A 16836-nucleotide genomic window follows, 5' to 3' on the forward strand; every position below is an offset into this window, starting at 1 on the left:
ATAGAAATTAGGTATATGACGTGCAGCAGCGTGTCTTATAATGAATATTAGTAATTCCAGCTTTGCTATTATGCCAATAATTGGCGTCTGCCATTCATTCAATTTTACAATTTTTTCATTTATTTGTCACAATATAGTATTATAATGGTAAAACGACGATGAATCATTAGCTGATTAATAGGTACATAGGTACAATAATATAATATATTATCAAATAAATAAATAAATATAGTAAATTAATGCGGAAAAATAGGTATCTTATAAGTTAGGATATATTATATTTTTATACTTTTAGTAAGTAATAGGCGACAAGGTTACAAATTGAAAATTATTTAGGATTTTTTAAAACTTTTTTTCTTAGTCCATTGTTGTTATTATTTTATATTTTATAATTATGCTTGAACAATAATCATGATAATAGCAATAACACAATTCATTCGTTTTAAACAAGTGCTATTTTTTTGAATTGTTAATATTTTGTCTTTTGGTCTTTTGTTTGCCTCGTGAAAACGATTTGATTGTAATCATGTTGGAAGTCAGTAACGGCAGTCATTGAAGTGAATACGTTAAACTTGGCAATAATAATAGTTCGACTGCTAATATAGGTATGGATCGTACTTTTTTACTGTTTTGATTAATACAATATGTAATATCAAAATAGTTATGAATGTTTTATATTTTTTTTATATCACACTCAATAATTAAGATTTTCAAATAATTTTTGATCCTGTTATTATAGTTATATAATATAGTATTATTATGATTAAATGTAAAAGTAAAGATAATTATTCCTTTAAATACAATTTATTTATTGTGTTTGATTAATTACATTTTATTGGGTTAGTAATTATTAATATTGTTATATAAACAAACTGTAAATCAATTAACTCAACCAAGCTTTTGAAAATGTGTATGACTTTTACAAATCTAATTATTAATTAATGTTAATTTTACTCATTCCTATATGATGATACTTATACGATTCATAAAAGTTCTGTTATTATTACTTTACGAGAAATATATTATGACTAAACCTTACTACTATTTAGATTTATTTTTGTTTATACATTTTATACAACTATACATTTAAAAATGTAATTACGCAGTTTAATAGGGTAGTATATGATGCAAATAATAAATCGTATTATGAACATTTTGATACATTTTATATATTTTTATATAAAATGTAGTCTAGTACGGTTACATTGGTATATACATATACGTCATACAAGGCGATATTAAAAATAATATATTTAACTGTGCGGTTAATTTTTTTAATTATTTAAAAAATATATTTTCTTTTTTTATTTAATAAGAAAAGTCATTTAATTACACGATAATATATTTCCATATCAAATATATAGGTACTTAGCATATCTGTATACAAATACTGTAAATAATTATTACATACCCAATGAATATAAATAAAATAATATTATTAATACGTAGAACGTAGTACATAATCTAACCAGCTAACCTACAGGTATGTTATAGATGCATGCTACAGGTTGGTGCATACAAATGTCGTGATCATAATAATTCATAACATTCTTTAATTGAATTGCAATTATTTACGCAGTCAAGTTATTTTATTAGTTATTATTTATAACTATAAGTGTTTTCAACAAATAATACATTAAATATAGGTGTTTATCGAAAATTATTTTATTCTTTATCTCGCGGTTTTCGAAAATGATTGGAATTTTTACATCTATCTTCTAAACGTTATAGTTTTTAAAATGCATTTTAGAGTACTTTTTTGTATCAATGTTTGTTAATATATGCTTTATGTATTTAAAAAAAAAACAAAATATAATATTTTTGTGATGTAAAAGTAGAAAAACAAAGTGGGAAGTAGAATAAAGTTGCAGCGTTTAATATTAATCTCTCTCTTTCCAGATATATAAAAATGTGAAAATAAAAATTGAAATCTTTGTCACGCATATTCTTTGAAACTATTCATTCGATTATTTTGATTTTTTTTTTAAATTAAAGAGTACATCACTGAGTAGGTTATAAGCCTATTTCTGATTTTATAAATTACTGAAAAATCGAGTTATTAGTTTTTTAAATATTCTACAAGTGATATTTTTTTTTTCATTCATTTTATCGATTATTAGTTATTATAAGAAATAATTAGTATTTTAGTGAATGGTTGATGTAATATAACAACAGTATATAACTTTTTAGTTGTTTTTGGCTCATGCCATTAAAACTTAATGAGTTGTTGGTTTTTGATCTAAAATGAAAAGGAAATCAAATTTGGGCCGTTCAATAGAAAAAAAAAACAAAAAAATAATTTTAAAAAATGCTGCTGTTAATTGATTAAAAAAAGCAACGCTGGAAAATATAATTTATTCTCCAAATCAGAAAACCAAAAATATTATTTATCTTCACGCGTTACGCTAAATGTTAGCATTAGGCCAAACAAATTTAACACAGATGTATTTTTTATGGGAGACGAAGTGCACAGAGATAACTAGTAGTTTATATTTGATGAATTGTCACGTATTTTTTTTTAATTCATTCTAAACTTTTACATCTTTTTTATATAACGATTTACATACCAGAAAGTTTCGACGTTATCTCAGTAAATTGTACATTACATTTTATTTGAAAAGCATGAAGATTTTGTGTAGGATTACACATCAGTTATATTGTGTTACATATTGTAATTTTTTATTTTATTATTATATAAACCACGTGGAAACAAATCGGATCATCGCGTCGTGTTCGCGGATCAGTCTATTTGGCTCAGCGCTATCGTCTGGGCTGTGTTCATCGTGAGGACAGCACTATTATTGCATAATATCCAGGTTCTAGAATAGTGGCATATTTGGAAGGGAGGACTTGGGAAGAAATTCTTCCGGTAGCCAAATTCAGAGTCACAAAAGGATATGATTTTATTAAATAAAATAAAGTATATATTATTAATATAAAAAGTAAAATATTGAGCTTTAAGTACAATAAATACATTGATATATATAAATTAGTCTAATTATTGGAGGTTATTTATGGCGTTATGAAAGTCGTCACTTAGAATCACGATTTAAGATAATATCTTAAATCATGCTTAGCATCTTATAATTTATAATTATACCTTATTCTTAATTACAAACTGTGAGTTCAAAGCGGATGATTTATTTTATTTTGTGAACCGGATTACGTGTCAAACAATTATATTATGATTCAAATTATAGAATGAATATTTTTGTCTTTGTAATCTATTTTTAATGTATTTGAATCATAATAATTTTATTTTTATTATTATTATATTTATATCTATCTTAATTATATGTCTATGTTATATTTTCAATTTTATCTGCTATTCATAAAAAAAAATAGTATATATTAAAACGGTTTCCGCCCGTTAAATTAATAAATATATTTATATTACAATCGATCGAGGTGATAAAATTGAAAATGTTCAAAATAATTTTCTTCGTTTTATTTGTTATAAAATGAAATTCAACATAGATTTTTTCACTTCGGCTACGCAGATATTCTTAATTACTTAATTTTAAAACTTTTAAAAAATCGAAGTAATTTATTAAATGCAATTTCTATTTTTAATTATTTAATAATAATATTGACGACTACCCCTTCCTTATCAACTGAAATTTCCTTTAAAATAAATAATCATAATATTATCGGCAGAATTAAAGAATTATTTTATATTCCTAATTATTATTCTCAAAACTATATGGCGCATTGGCGTGGAAACATTTTTTAACGAAAAATTGCGTCTATTACATGTTATTGTATATAAGAGTATTATTATTATTTTATTCATCTTAATTATTTTCTCCGCATATTACACTAATAATATACACAGAAAAATAGGTTATAGTTAAATTATTTAGTGTCTACGTCTGTGGATCGACATCGCGAATAACAATCGCATTATACTAAATGTCCGTTATTTAAAAATAACAAATAAATAAACACACCTCTGTAGGTATACAATAATATAATAATAATAATGTACACCAGCGGCGGTGGCGGCGGCGGCGTTGCCTAGGGTTGCACGGGCTCGTCGGCGGCTGGCTGTTGCTACCGCGTCCAGCAGCGGCAGCAGCAGCATCAGCATCAGCATCAGCATCACCAGCCGCTGCCGCCGCCGCCGTCATCGTCGTCGTCGTCGTCGTCGTGGTCGTCGTCGTCGTCGTAGTCGTGGTGGTCGTCGTCGTCGGCAGTATCTCGTTAACGGCGCTGTGCACCGCACATAGGACGCGCCTACACACGCTCGCGAGACCACATCATCAGCGCCCGCTGTCGACGCCGCCGCCGACGACGTTTCCCGCGTGCTCATCGCCGTTAAATCTGTTCCCGCTTACCACCCCCGTCGACGATTACTCTCCCGCTCGGGCGACGACGACCGGGGTTGGCCGCCGCCACCGTCATCGCCACCGCCACCGCAGCGTTATCGTAGTGTGACGTCGTCGTCGTCGTCGTCGTCGCCGTCGTCGCCACTGCCGCCACTGCCGCTGCAACCATGACGACTGTTGCACACTCGGCTGTTGGTGCACCCGCAGTGATGCGATTATGACGGTCACCTGCTGCCCCCACTCCCTTTAAAATCCGCGTCCCACACGATTTTATATAACTTTTATTATTTTCATCATCATCATCATCATCATCACCACCACCACCATCGTTTTAATAATATTACGCATTATTGTATATATATATACACATTTATATATACATAATATATATATATTCGTCTTCGCCGACGCCACTGCCAACGATCGGCGCCACTTCTACCGCCGCCGCCGTCGCCGCGTTATCCGTGCGCGCGCGTGTACCATATTCTCTCGTCAGGTAAGCCCCCGTAAACCCTTATTTATACTGATAGCTGCTACTGTAATACATACTACCTGTTTGATGATAAAATGATAGTAATAAACGCCGTAACCGCCGTAGCCGCTATCTCCACCACTTCCACCGCCACCGAGCCATATCCATAACCGTAGACGGTTCTATTTTACCGGCGTCGAAGCGGGTTGACATTAAAAAAAAAAAAAAAAATAATAATAATAAAAATAATAAAAAAATAACCTTGTACCCGCTCAATGCGAAGTCTTTAACTTTATTTATTTCTTTTTAAGCCAGTTTAGTAATATGGTTTCGAAAAAAATACCGTGTTGGGTTTTGCCGGAAAAATTATACGAGATAATAAACGACGGTGATCATATTATTATAATGGTATGGAACTACTGAATGTGTGCGGTTTATACACTTCATAGAACAATGTATTTTAAGTTTCAATAGAGTGTAAATACAAATAATATATTACACAACTTCCTATAATCTACACCGTTGAAAGAAACCAACAACCAAATCAATCAAAACCTGTTGAACGACAATTTATAATAAAAAAATATTTACTACGCTTGTAAACGGGCATTTAAAGTATCAAGTAATTTCGGAAATTAATTATTCAATTAATAATGTTCAACAATTATTTGTGAGGGTATATTTTCATGATTGAATAAAGTCGACGCCAAATCAAATGCTTATTTGCCAAGTATCTTATTATGAAATTAATTTATACCTTAGGGTTGATTGAATTTAAAAATAATTCGTGAATTTACAAAAATATAATGTTTTATTTATTGTTTGTATAATTGTATAAAACACATTATTTTTTATGAAAGTTAAGATTAAAATAATTTACATTTTTGTGACTATAGATAATACGAATTTCGCTAAAATTTGAGCTTAAAACGCTTATTAAAAATAATTATTGTGATACATTTTTATCATATTTTAATTGCTGTATAAAAAATTTATCATGTACCATTTATTAAATTTCAAAGTTCTTAATTTAAATAATTATTTTATTAACATAAATTTAAAAAAAACGTAAATTGTAAATTTCTTTAAATAGGTCAAAAATCTTTTGATAATAATTATAATATTATGTTAAGAAAACGCTGATGTAAAATATTTAATGTTTATTTTTTATCAAAATAAAGTAAAAAAATTCCTCTTTACAGTTGAAAACTATTATTTATAATAGTATAACTATTATTAAAATACTAGTTTTAGTTTTTTTCGTATTAATTTGATGACAGTTATAAAACTAATAGTTACTATTGGGAACTTTTGATTTTTGACTGTCCAAACTCTAAGCTTTATATAATTTCCAGTAACTACTTTTAAAATTGAAGATAAATTATAATATGCATACATTTGAATAGCATTTTACAAATTTAAAATCTGTTAGAATATAAAGCTTTATCTAATAATTTTAGTTACATTTAAGAATTTATTTTATATTTAAATAAAATTCATACAAAGTTAATTTCACTGATCCATTGTTATAAAATAAACTGACCTTAGCATAGTATAATATCAATTTATTAAAAAACGCATTTTTAAAAATGTATACGAAAAAAAATTCGCTGTTTTATTAGTATATTACAATATATTATTGTGAATTATGAGATAATTTTGTAATCTCCTGGGTCATCCTCTAATTTGGAGTAATGTGTTACAATTAACTCGAATGTAAAGTTTTAATCTTTAAAGTGTTCAGTGAACTTGGTATTCATAATACAAAAATGAAACCATTGTCATTATTACAAGAAAGCTTCTACATCAGTTTTGTTATTTCAAAATTATACTGTAATGTTTTATTAGACTTCAAAAAATTTCGTATCATTATTTAGGTTTTAGAAAATTTTGTTTTCTTGACATATGATTTCATAACGGTAGGATAAAATAACTTTTAAAACTCAGTTCTTCTCCCAAGAGACATTCAGCATACCTTAAAAGTGAATGTAATAAATTGAACCAAAACTTTTCATCGATACTTCTGTTAACTGGAATTAAAAACATATACACAGGTGATTTGGTTGGATCAAGTGCAAATGAGAACCCCAATAAAAAACTATTATCTGTACCCTCCGTTTTTATATAAATTATATATACTTAATGTTTTTTTTCGACGATCTTCGATATTATTTATCAATTATAAAATATTAAAGTGAATAAAAATTAAGTGGATAATATTGTTTCTTAACAACAAATAAACATAAACATATAAAACGGAGTTAAGAAGATTATTGTGGTATCAGAACATTATACTATTATAATACATATATTTTTAATATATTTTTCTACTATGTTTGTTATATGTAGGATCAACCTACTTATATAAAAATTAAAAAAAAATAAATAAACATGAACTATATTAAAATCTTCTCTCAGAAATGTAATTTAAATATTAAATATCATGGATAGATAGTATTAAAATTGTTGCAAATTATGACTTAATTTTTAGTTAAATATCGACACTATCAATTATTGTAAACGAAAAACACAAACTTAGTAATATAATTGCCTACCTTTATAATTGAAAAAAAAACATATTTATTAGGCATTGAATGAATTATACGTTTTTATATAATAGTTTTTAAAAAAGTGGTCTTTAGCGTTATTCATTAATGAAAATTTATATTTGATTTAATATAATAATCATTAAAAACAAATAATTAATGCATTTTTATTATTGATGAATAACAATACATTTTTATTAAATAATAAAAAAATGTATGATAATTTAAAAATATAATAGCACTTACTTTAATTTTTAAATTTAAATCATTTTAGATTTTGAATAAGAAATGCATTGGTTTAACAATGATATGTGTGTGTGCGTGTGTTTTTTTTCAATAATATATAGTTTCAAAAATAATTTGGCTTTTTTGATCTATTGACATTTTCTTATTTTTTTTTGTTTATTTTCGATTTATGTTAATTAAATAGTTTAATCAGAGAGTTTGAAAATTTAATACGAGGTTTCAAATGTTTTGACAGCAGTCATATTACTAGTTATTTGCAATTTTTTTTATAACTGTTTGAAGCTTATTTTTTTTTTGTTAATGGATATTAAACGAAAAATATCGATTTTTTCTTTTATAATTTTAATTATTTAGTTGTAATTTATTATTGAAACTTTTTTCCATTGGATAAATGTATTATTATTATCTATACACCAAGATATTTTTAAAATATTTGAAATACTTTTAAGATTTATTTACACAATAATCCTTTTCACACCTTACTACCGGTTCATCACTATGACTTATAGAATTAATGAGATATTTTGACGAAAACTATTTCAATCTAAAGATTTAAAAAATACTTATAATAATAATATAAATACAATATAACTGTGCTTAGAAATATACACTGACCCCCAGTTTCTTTTGTTAAGAATCGTTTTTCACATATAATGACTTATCATTGAATTTAAACTGAACACATTCATTTACAGTGACCTATTAACGACGAGTTACACTTGAAACTGAAACTATGAACCTATAGTAGAATAGTAGATACCGAAAATCTATTTTCAAGGTTTTTATCATTATTATTTTAAGTGTTAAGTCCTATTATAACTTTTTGTTAAAAGATAAATAAAAATAAAATATTTAGTGTATGATTAAAAATGTTCTTTATTTATGATTAATTCCAGGGTGATTTAACATTATTGTTTCTTGTATTTTGATTTGGTATATATATTTTTTCTGTAGATGAGAAGAACTCAGACTTAATTGCAATAAAAAACATGCTGTGTACACAATACAAATACCTGGGTTTTATATATTTTCAAACAACCTTTTTTTCTTTAAAAATAATTTATTTGATGAACGGATCATATAATTTTTGTGTTATTTCATAGGATTCAAAAGCTTCGGGTATGAGCGCTAAGATAAAACCTTTTGTATTGATAAAGTATATAATATTATTATGTATTCAAATCCAACACCGTAACAATATAAATAACAATAATAACAAAAATACCTACAACCTACCTACTACCTATAATACATCCATTGTGCATTGAGTACTGCACTATTGTAAAGAATTAGTAGTTGGTTAATGCATGTATGCATTTATACAAATATGTTAGGTTTATTATATTATATTTACTATTATTTAATGCGTTTCTAACTGATAGATATGATTTTTTTTAACGTTATGCCAAACGTAGTTATGTGAAGATATGAGAGTAATAAACAATTAAATAAGAGTTGATAGTGTGTAAATCGGGCACTGTGTATAAATATTATGTATATGATATGTATATTGTACAGGTATATATCGCTTCTTTATGTTAATGTTGGCACAGGATACTGGTGAAATATTATCACAAATTTAAATGCAACAATTTATCAAAAGCGATTCGGAATGGAACTTAGAAAACCACATTTTGCCCTGGTTTCTTTAACATTTTTTGAAATTTTCGTTAAATTAATTTTTTGTAATTTTACTCGACTAACGCTTATTATTTTATTGAAATTTTAGAGAATTTCAACTGTCCAAAAAAGTATTTAGACGAAATAAGAGTAAGACACTAAAATCAATTGGAACATTCACTTAATTTAGATTTCAAAATAAATTACGAGTCTAAAAAAATTAATTGAGATTTAAAAACATGGTTAATTATTTTCACTTATATTTTTGTATAGAAATTTATTATTAAATGATACGCGTATATCCATAATTTAATCTTGTTTCTTCCTAACATATAGGTACATTTAAATTAAAGCTGCACACATGAATGACGAGTGTACGTAATATAATATTCTTAAAATAAATCACCATTATTGTTACTATTTTTATAACCATTTATAAATGGTTTGTAATATTTTTAAATGCATCCTAATTTTTACAAAATACAATTTGAAAAAAAAGGATACGTTACAATTTTGCATTTGAATATCTGCTTAGTGTTTTTTTTCAAGAAAATTGTGTGCGATATGGAATTATAATTGGCTTATTAATGAACAACTAAACGCTTTAATTTCAAATTCACATAAAATCTTTATAGTAGATATCGGAAACATATTATATAAACTTACTTTGTGAATTTTGTCTACAAAGCGTTTTGTCTCCCTTCCATAGTCCTCTTGTTATATCTTTTAAAAGTACTTTATCGGGCCAACAGGTTGTCGATTGATTAATGTCTCGGGATTTGGGCTGAAATCGAGGATATTGTCTCCTTTCTATCTTTCCTAAGGGACATACCACGTGCCAAATAAACGAAGAAAAATGCTCTGTTATTGTGTCTCTTTTCTTTAGTAAAGGATACACTTTATTTTACTGCAATTTTATCTTTATCCTGAAGACCATTGCACAATCAGCAAATTCGTTACGTAGTATCTGTTCCAATTAGCACAACAGTGTTAAACCGACACACGTACTATAGCCACGGTCAAGGTTTCAATTTATGACTACGTGTGTAAAGTGTTTGAAAGACGAAATATATAACAAATAATACTTAGGTGCTAAGTTAAATTGTTATGTAAACTTACTAATGAATGTAATAACCATCTAAATAAAGATTGTTCCAGGTACTTATAGTATTATACTTATCGTTTTTATGATTATATTAAATTTTTCTTGTTTTTTGCCGTTTGGTACTTCACTAAATTTGTATTATATTTTAATAGCCAATAAGTATAATTTGAATAGATTATAAAATGGATTTTATATTTTTATAAATTAATTTTATTTAAATTTTTAAATATTTTATATACATTTTGTCCATTATTGTCTTATTAAAAATATATTTGATCACTTAAACCTTATATTAACATCTTTCAAAATGTTACCTAAGATTGTTGAATTATGTTCATTTAATTTTCATCGTTATTGTGATGATTTTGTTACTAAATCAAAAAAAAGTAACTGAAAACACAGTGATCATTTGTTTAGTTTTACTAATAGTCTGATGAATATCTAATATCATTTATTAATATAACATTATAGTATTAAGGCTATCTAAAGTTTTTTAATTTTATTTAATATTGAACAAAGTAGTGAATGTATTGATTTTATAAAGATTTTTTTTTATTATTATAATTCTGTTTAGTGGAATTCGTATTTAAATAAATGTTCAGTCCTTAACTATTTATTATGTTTTGAATAATGTATTTTTTTAAGTGTTCTATAAACATTATCAATGTTTGTTAATCGATTTTTATTCAGAATTATTTTGTTAAGATAATGTGATATTTAGCGAAATGTCATTAAATAATTCATTATTAAATAGTACATTCTACTCCAGGATTAAAGAATTTTGAGTTGTCTGTATTCAGTATATTCTTCTTCAGATATTGATTTGATTTTCATATAAAATGTTGTATTTATGTTTCAATTTAAATATTGGTTATCTTTAGGCATGTAATTGTATACAATTTATTTATATAAATGATTTTAATAAGAAAATAATTTGTAAAAAAAATTATTAAATTAAGTTTTCAGAACTAGTATTTATATTTAAAATTATTAAAAAAAATTGAAAACCTATCTAAATTTAGTCAATACTCCATTCTTCAATAAATCAATACGTTTAACTATTTAAGATTAATATCGGTCATTGTCTATTCATAGTTTTCACTATAATCATTAGAAGTTTCACAAAATAATTATTGGCATAGGTTATTCTTAGAGCTGTGTCGATTAATTTAAAATTTACCATTGTTTTCTAAGTAAATCAGTGTACCAATACATTGTTTTTGGTTATAGTATATTGAAGAAATTACTAAACTATTTTTAATTATTAAAATTATATTTTATAAGTTAAATACAGTCATATATAAGTTTTATCTTACAAGAAAAGGCCTCTCCAATTTAATAATATAAATTATGTAGCTGCTCTAACATTAATCAGTAAACGATGCAACGAATTAAATTATTATTTTTGATTTATGAGTTGTCTAAAGGTTTTAATTGTACTTTATACATTCATATAATAATATTGAACGTAAACGTGTTTATATATACGCGTACATAATACATACAAATTAATTTAAATCTGAGAAAAAAATATTTGGAAAGCTTAAACAATTTGTGACATTGTCTTCGCAGTTTTTGATCTACTTATTGTTCTCTTAGTCTTTTTGAATGTTTAAAAATCTGATTTGCATGTTTTGAAAAATAATTTGAACATAGTGTCGAATTAGCAGGTTGAACGAGCGTCGTTATTAGTTGGTGATTTGTTTTGCCGTCAGATTTTGTGAATAGACTGACTTATGAATGCCTTGCACTTATAATGATTATTATTTGCGTTCGCGAAGCTTCTTGTTTCTATCGTTAAAACAGAAAAAACCACAGTTGCCAGTTCCGCATGCCTTAGCTTAAAATCTTTCTGCGAGTACCTACTAAATTCCGTAAGCGATTTTGTTTTCGATTTTTCCGAGCAAAAATTATTCGGTCGATTAAGTGTTCGTTTAAATTGTTATTTCACTATTTTTATGACGTTTTCATCATAATAATTAAGTATGTGTATTATGTTATTTAAATTTTTTTTCATACCAAATTAATTCAGTAATATTATGAATATTAGGTAGGTATCTAATATTTTTAATTCGAATTTACGAATACGTTGGTATTTAATTTAAAGAATTTTCTTTAAATTTCATGTAAGTGTGTTTACTTTATTAGAAAAGTTCTCGACAACAATATAAATGATTAGTTTTTGAAAATATTAGTTTCTGTTTTTATTGATTATTAAGCAGAATATTGATAAAAATATTTTTGAAAACTTAATTTTTATATTAAATAATACATCCTGTCTTTGGTTAATTAAATAAAATTATAATATGTATTTTATTATGCTAAAATTTATACCTAATTTGTATTTTTGTGTAATGGTGTATAGTTATGAAGATCTTGGTACGATATCCGACCACAAATCAAGTTTTTCTAACCGTACAAAAATGATTTAAAATACAGCAATACACACCTTGGGATTTGTAAAATACATATGTCACTTTTCACGATCAGTTTTATCTGAAAATTTTGTACTGTAAACGAAATGAACAATACCAATGGGTTCGATCTAAACTTGAATATTTTCCTTTGATTTGGAACAACGGTATTTTTAAGCAAATTGAATCTGTTGAGTACAAAATGGTTTTCTGATATAATATCTTGCATTTAAATTCATTATAAATATACATATATTCTATTACTCTCGCCAAAATATCCTGGATTTATTTAATATCTATCAACTTAATGAAAGGCGATCTTATCCACTTCTTAAATTATTACTCAACCTAATATTTGGCGACACTAACCACTCTGAAGCACACACTTTAATTTTAAAATAAATATTCTAAACACTAGGAATTCAGATTATTTCTCTAAAAATTTCTTTAGTTAAAAATTAAAATGATATCCAAAATTCTCCAGATAATTTATTATTTATGTCGGTTACTAGGAAAATAACGATTTAATTGTGTTCAATTTAAAAGTTTTTATAGCGCCTAAATGTTATAATTTATGTCTTTATATTAAATAGTGTTATGTTGTTGTATTTGTTATATTAAATTTATGTTTGATTTTTAATAGAACTCTGAATTCATTTCTACAAAAATAAATAAATAAATATTTATTTTATTTATTAAGATTTAAATAATTGAACTACTTGCAATATTAACGACTTATGTATTAAAAATTATAAGTTTTTTGAATAATTATTGTATCATAATTTATAATAGGTACTCAGAAACATAATCAGTTTCGATAGAGTTAACGATATCAGTGAATATTGGTTATCTTGGACTTAATCAAGTGTTACCATAGGTAAAAATGGGATTATTATATCCTATACTATATTTATATGACCCATAACTGGCAACAATTTATAATTGTATAACTTTTGGACATATTAGCGTCCACATCCTGACGTAGTCATTAATAAAATACAGTGATTAAAAGAATCTTGAATCTTGAAATCTTCTATTTAAATTTCATTATATTTGAGCTGTGTTTTGTTAATTAAAAACTATCAATAGTTACCTATGCATTTTTTTAAATTTAAACTTGAATTTCTACTGAGAGTTGAGTTTGCTAAATTGATAAAATAATTATTTATTTTGGGTTAAGGTAACTAAATTTTGTATAGTACTCACCTAAAATGTAATATTTGACCCAGTTATTTTATCGGATTTAAAAGTATTGAAATTTTTGCTTAATGCTTAATTACTATTACTTTAAAAAAACTTGGAGGTATATAAAATATAATTTTGTTTAAAATCGTATACGAATTATGGCTTTAAGTAGTTAGAATATAATATTGCTCGTATTTTTTTTCGAGAAAACCATGTTAATGAAATATTAGGAAATGGACCGTTTTAAGCAAAATCATAACAAATTTTGAATTAAACGTGTTACCCAAAATTGTTTTTGAAATTGAATCATTTATCACTGCTTTATATTTAAAAACACCTAATAGATCCCAACCACAACTTCTGTTTCATATTTTTTTGTTTATTTTTTCCCCTTTGCGAATTACATTATATTTTATAACTTTTTTCTCTTATTTAAAAATGTCTACAGTTTTCATAATTTATACTTTGTTAACATTTTTTTCAGGGTATAACAAATGCCTGCCAGAAAAGGATTATTGGCGCCTCAGAATACATTTCTGGATACAATCGCGACACGGTTCGATGGCACACGTAAGTTCTTTATATTTTATTTAATATACTAATAAGTCATGTGTTATATTTAAGATACGTATAGTTATTATTGTTACTGATATTTTTAAAAACGCGAATTAAAATAATATGTTTAATAGAAATAATTTATAAGATAGATAAATTATTTGGATGTATGATAATGTTTTATTTAAAATATTTTTTTTATGGATATTATTAGTGAGATATGATGTTGATTAACCTATCTCTGCTCAGAATATTTTTTTCTTTGATTTTTAATTAATGTTTAGTAAAAATAATATAACATAATATATATTTAAGTAGTACATAACTCTATATCTAATTTTAAAAGCATTATACATTTTAAATAATTGAATTAAAGTCGATAAAGGATTTTATCACACATATACTCAAGTACCTACTTATACTATTTGATATTTATTTATTACATATTCTTGAAAAGATTTTAGCATTTTTATGTAATTTTTTTAGATTTTTAAATGATTTCTAATAAAATATATTGAAAAAAAAATATTGTAAAACAAATTCGATTTTAGCCAGTCCAATATTCGATGGATTCAGCTCTTTTGTTCAAACAATGTTATTAATGTCATATGCCTGGTATGCAACCCTACCCAAGCGAAAGCAACCTTTCCGGCGGATTCCATTTATCCTTGTCTAGTGAGCTACTTCGGTTCAACCATCTGTCCTCCTGGGGTTTTGCAAAATGTTGTTGGTTCTTTTTATCCCAAACGTATTTCTCGATAGTCATCAGTCAGAATACCAAAACCATTTTGTCGTTCATAATATTTTACATTTTCAACAAATCATTTGTTGTCTTTTAGACGTTCACACCAACTGTTATTATTTTTTTTTATTTTTTTTTTATAAGCCTCAATTTTCCGCATTTTAGACATTAAATTATTACTCTGTGTAAATACACGGATTCATATTTACAAATTGTTTTTACATCTGTTAAGAGGCCCTTATTTTGCTGTTTTTTTTGTTTTTTTAATATAAGTTTTTATAATTTCATAATTATATTGAGTACAAAAATAATTTGAAAAAAGTACTACAAAGGATATGTTTCTCCATATTGTTTAATATAGGTCTTCAGTTTTTTGTTTAATTTTTTATGGCGATGTGGTTAATAAAAGTGTATTCTTATTTAAAAGTAGATTATCATAATAATATATTAACAATAATATTAATCATAATGGAAAACTTTAAAATTGTCAGCATTATAATATAAAAGTAAATTGTATTAAAGATGCATATTATACAATATTTTAAATTATTATATTTTATAATTATTATTTCAACGCTCATATCTAAATATGAATATGCCAAATAAATGTGGATATTTGATGCATTCATATGTTATGTCTAGGTTTTAGAATATAATTACAATAATATAGAATAATAAAGTATATTGTATTCAGTCAATCTTTCTCACCACATTGCATTCTAGGAAAAAAGCAAATTAAGTTTTAATATAGTTTTTGTGAGTGAAAATAAAAAATTAATTAAAGGCACAATTTGAATGCATTTTCACATTCATTATGCTTCTATAACAAAATAAGTTAATAGAGAATAATTAAACGTACCTTTGGCTAAGTAATGAAGTAATTTTCATTGTTTAAATAATTTTCATCAAGGTAACGTTATACTGTGACCTTTTATCTTTAAACAAAATAATGTAAGAATAATATTATCAAATATGTTATCCAAATTTTAATAAATAATAATACAAATGCCAAGTACCTATATTATGTTTGACAATAAATAATTATAAAAAATTACTCGTGTGGTATTAACTAAAGTAATAGGTACCTACTTAAATACTATTACAACTATGATATTTGATGTATTACTATTTATTTATTTTGTTACAAGTAAAAAATATTTTTAATATTCAATCAACATTTTTATGTGTATATTGTATTATTCATTCCACCTATATGTTCTAATTATTAAAGCAATCATCAACTTATTGTTGTATATAGTAATATAATTAATTATTGAACGTACTTAAATAAATATTTTACTATGCTTATTTTTATATTTACTTAAATATCTAACACGTGTACATAACATATTATCTCACAGTTATATCAAACTTTTATTCCAATTACCGTTTAAACAGTATTTAACATTTAAAGACCATTTTTGGTAAAATAAAATCCTCAGTTAGAAGAAAATGTATAGAGGATTAATACTCGTATTTAACTTTAGTTTTCAACCACACATTTATTGAGGTAGGAACATAGTTTATGTTTACCATACGTTAGAAAAGCAATATAATGATCGAAAAATTACCTTTAAAATGTCTTAAGTACCAAATAAATACAATTTACAATCTGTATAGGTA

The 16836-nt window shown here is 25.4% G+C and overlaps 1 protein-coding gene across 5 annotated transcripts in view; it reads left to right on the top strand.

Annotated features, from left to right (window-relative positions):
• LOC132931705 (potassium voltage-gated channel subfamily H member 8) overlaps positions 1-16836 on the top strand; it is a 191394-nt gene that overhangs the window by 21545 nt on the left and 153013 nt on the right. For 2 of the 5 annotated variants that reach the window (XM_060997647.1, XM_060997651.1), the window contains exons 1-2: positions 4106-4824; positions 14401-14486. In XM_060997647.1, the coding sequence (XP_060853630.1) occupies positions 14411-14486 (76 nt within the window). In that variant the 5' untranslated portion in view covers positions 4106-4824; positions 14401-14410. Of the gene's footprint in view, positions 1-4105; positions 4825-14400; positions 14487-16836 lie in introns of those variants that run through there. The other 3 variants (XM_060997650.1, XM_060997652.1, XM_060997648.1) reach the window with 2 other exon arrangements.

Source organism: Rhopalosiphum padi, chromosome 1 (genome assembly GCF_020882245.1).
Source record: "Rhopalosiphum padi isolate XX-2018 chromosome 1, ASM2088224v1, whole genome shotgun sequence".
Classification (NCBI taxonomy): domain Eukaryota; kingdom Metazoa; phylum Arthropoda; class Insecta; order Hemiptera; family Aphididae; genus Rhopalosiphum; species Rhopalosiphum padi.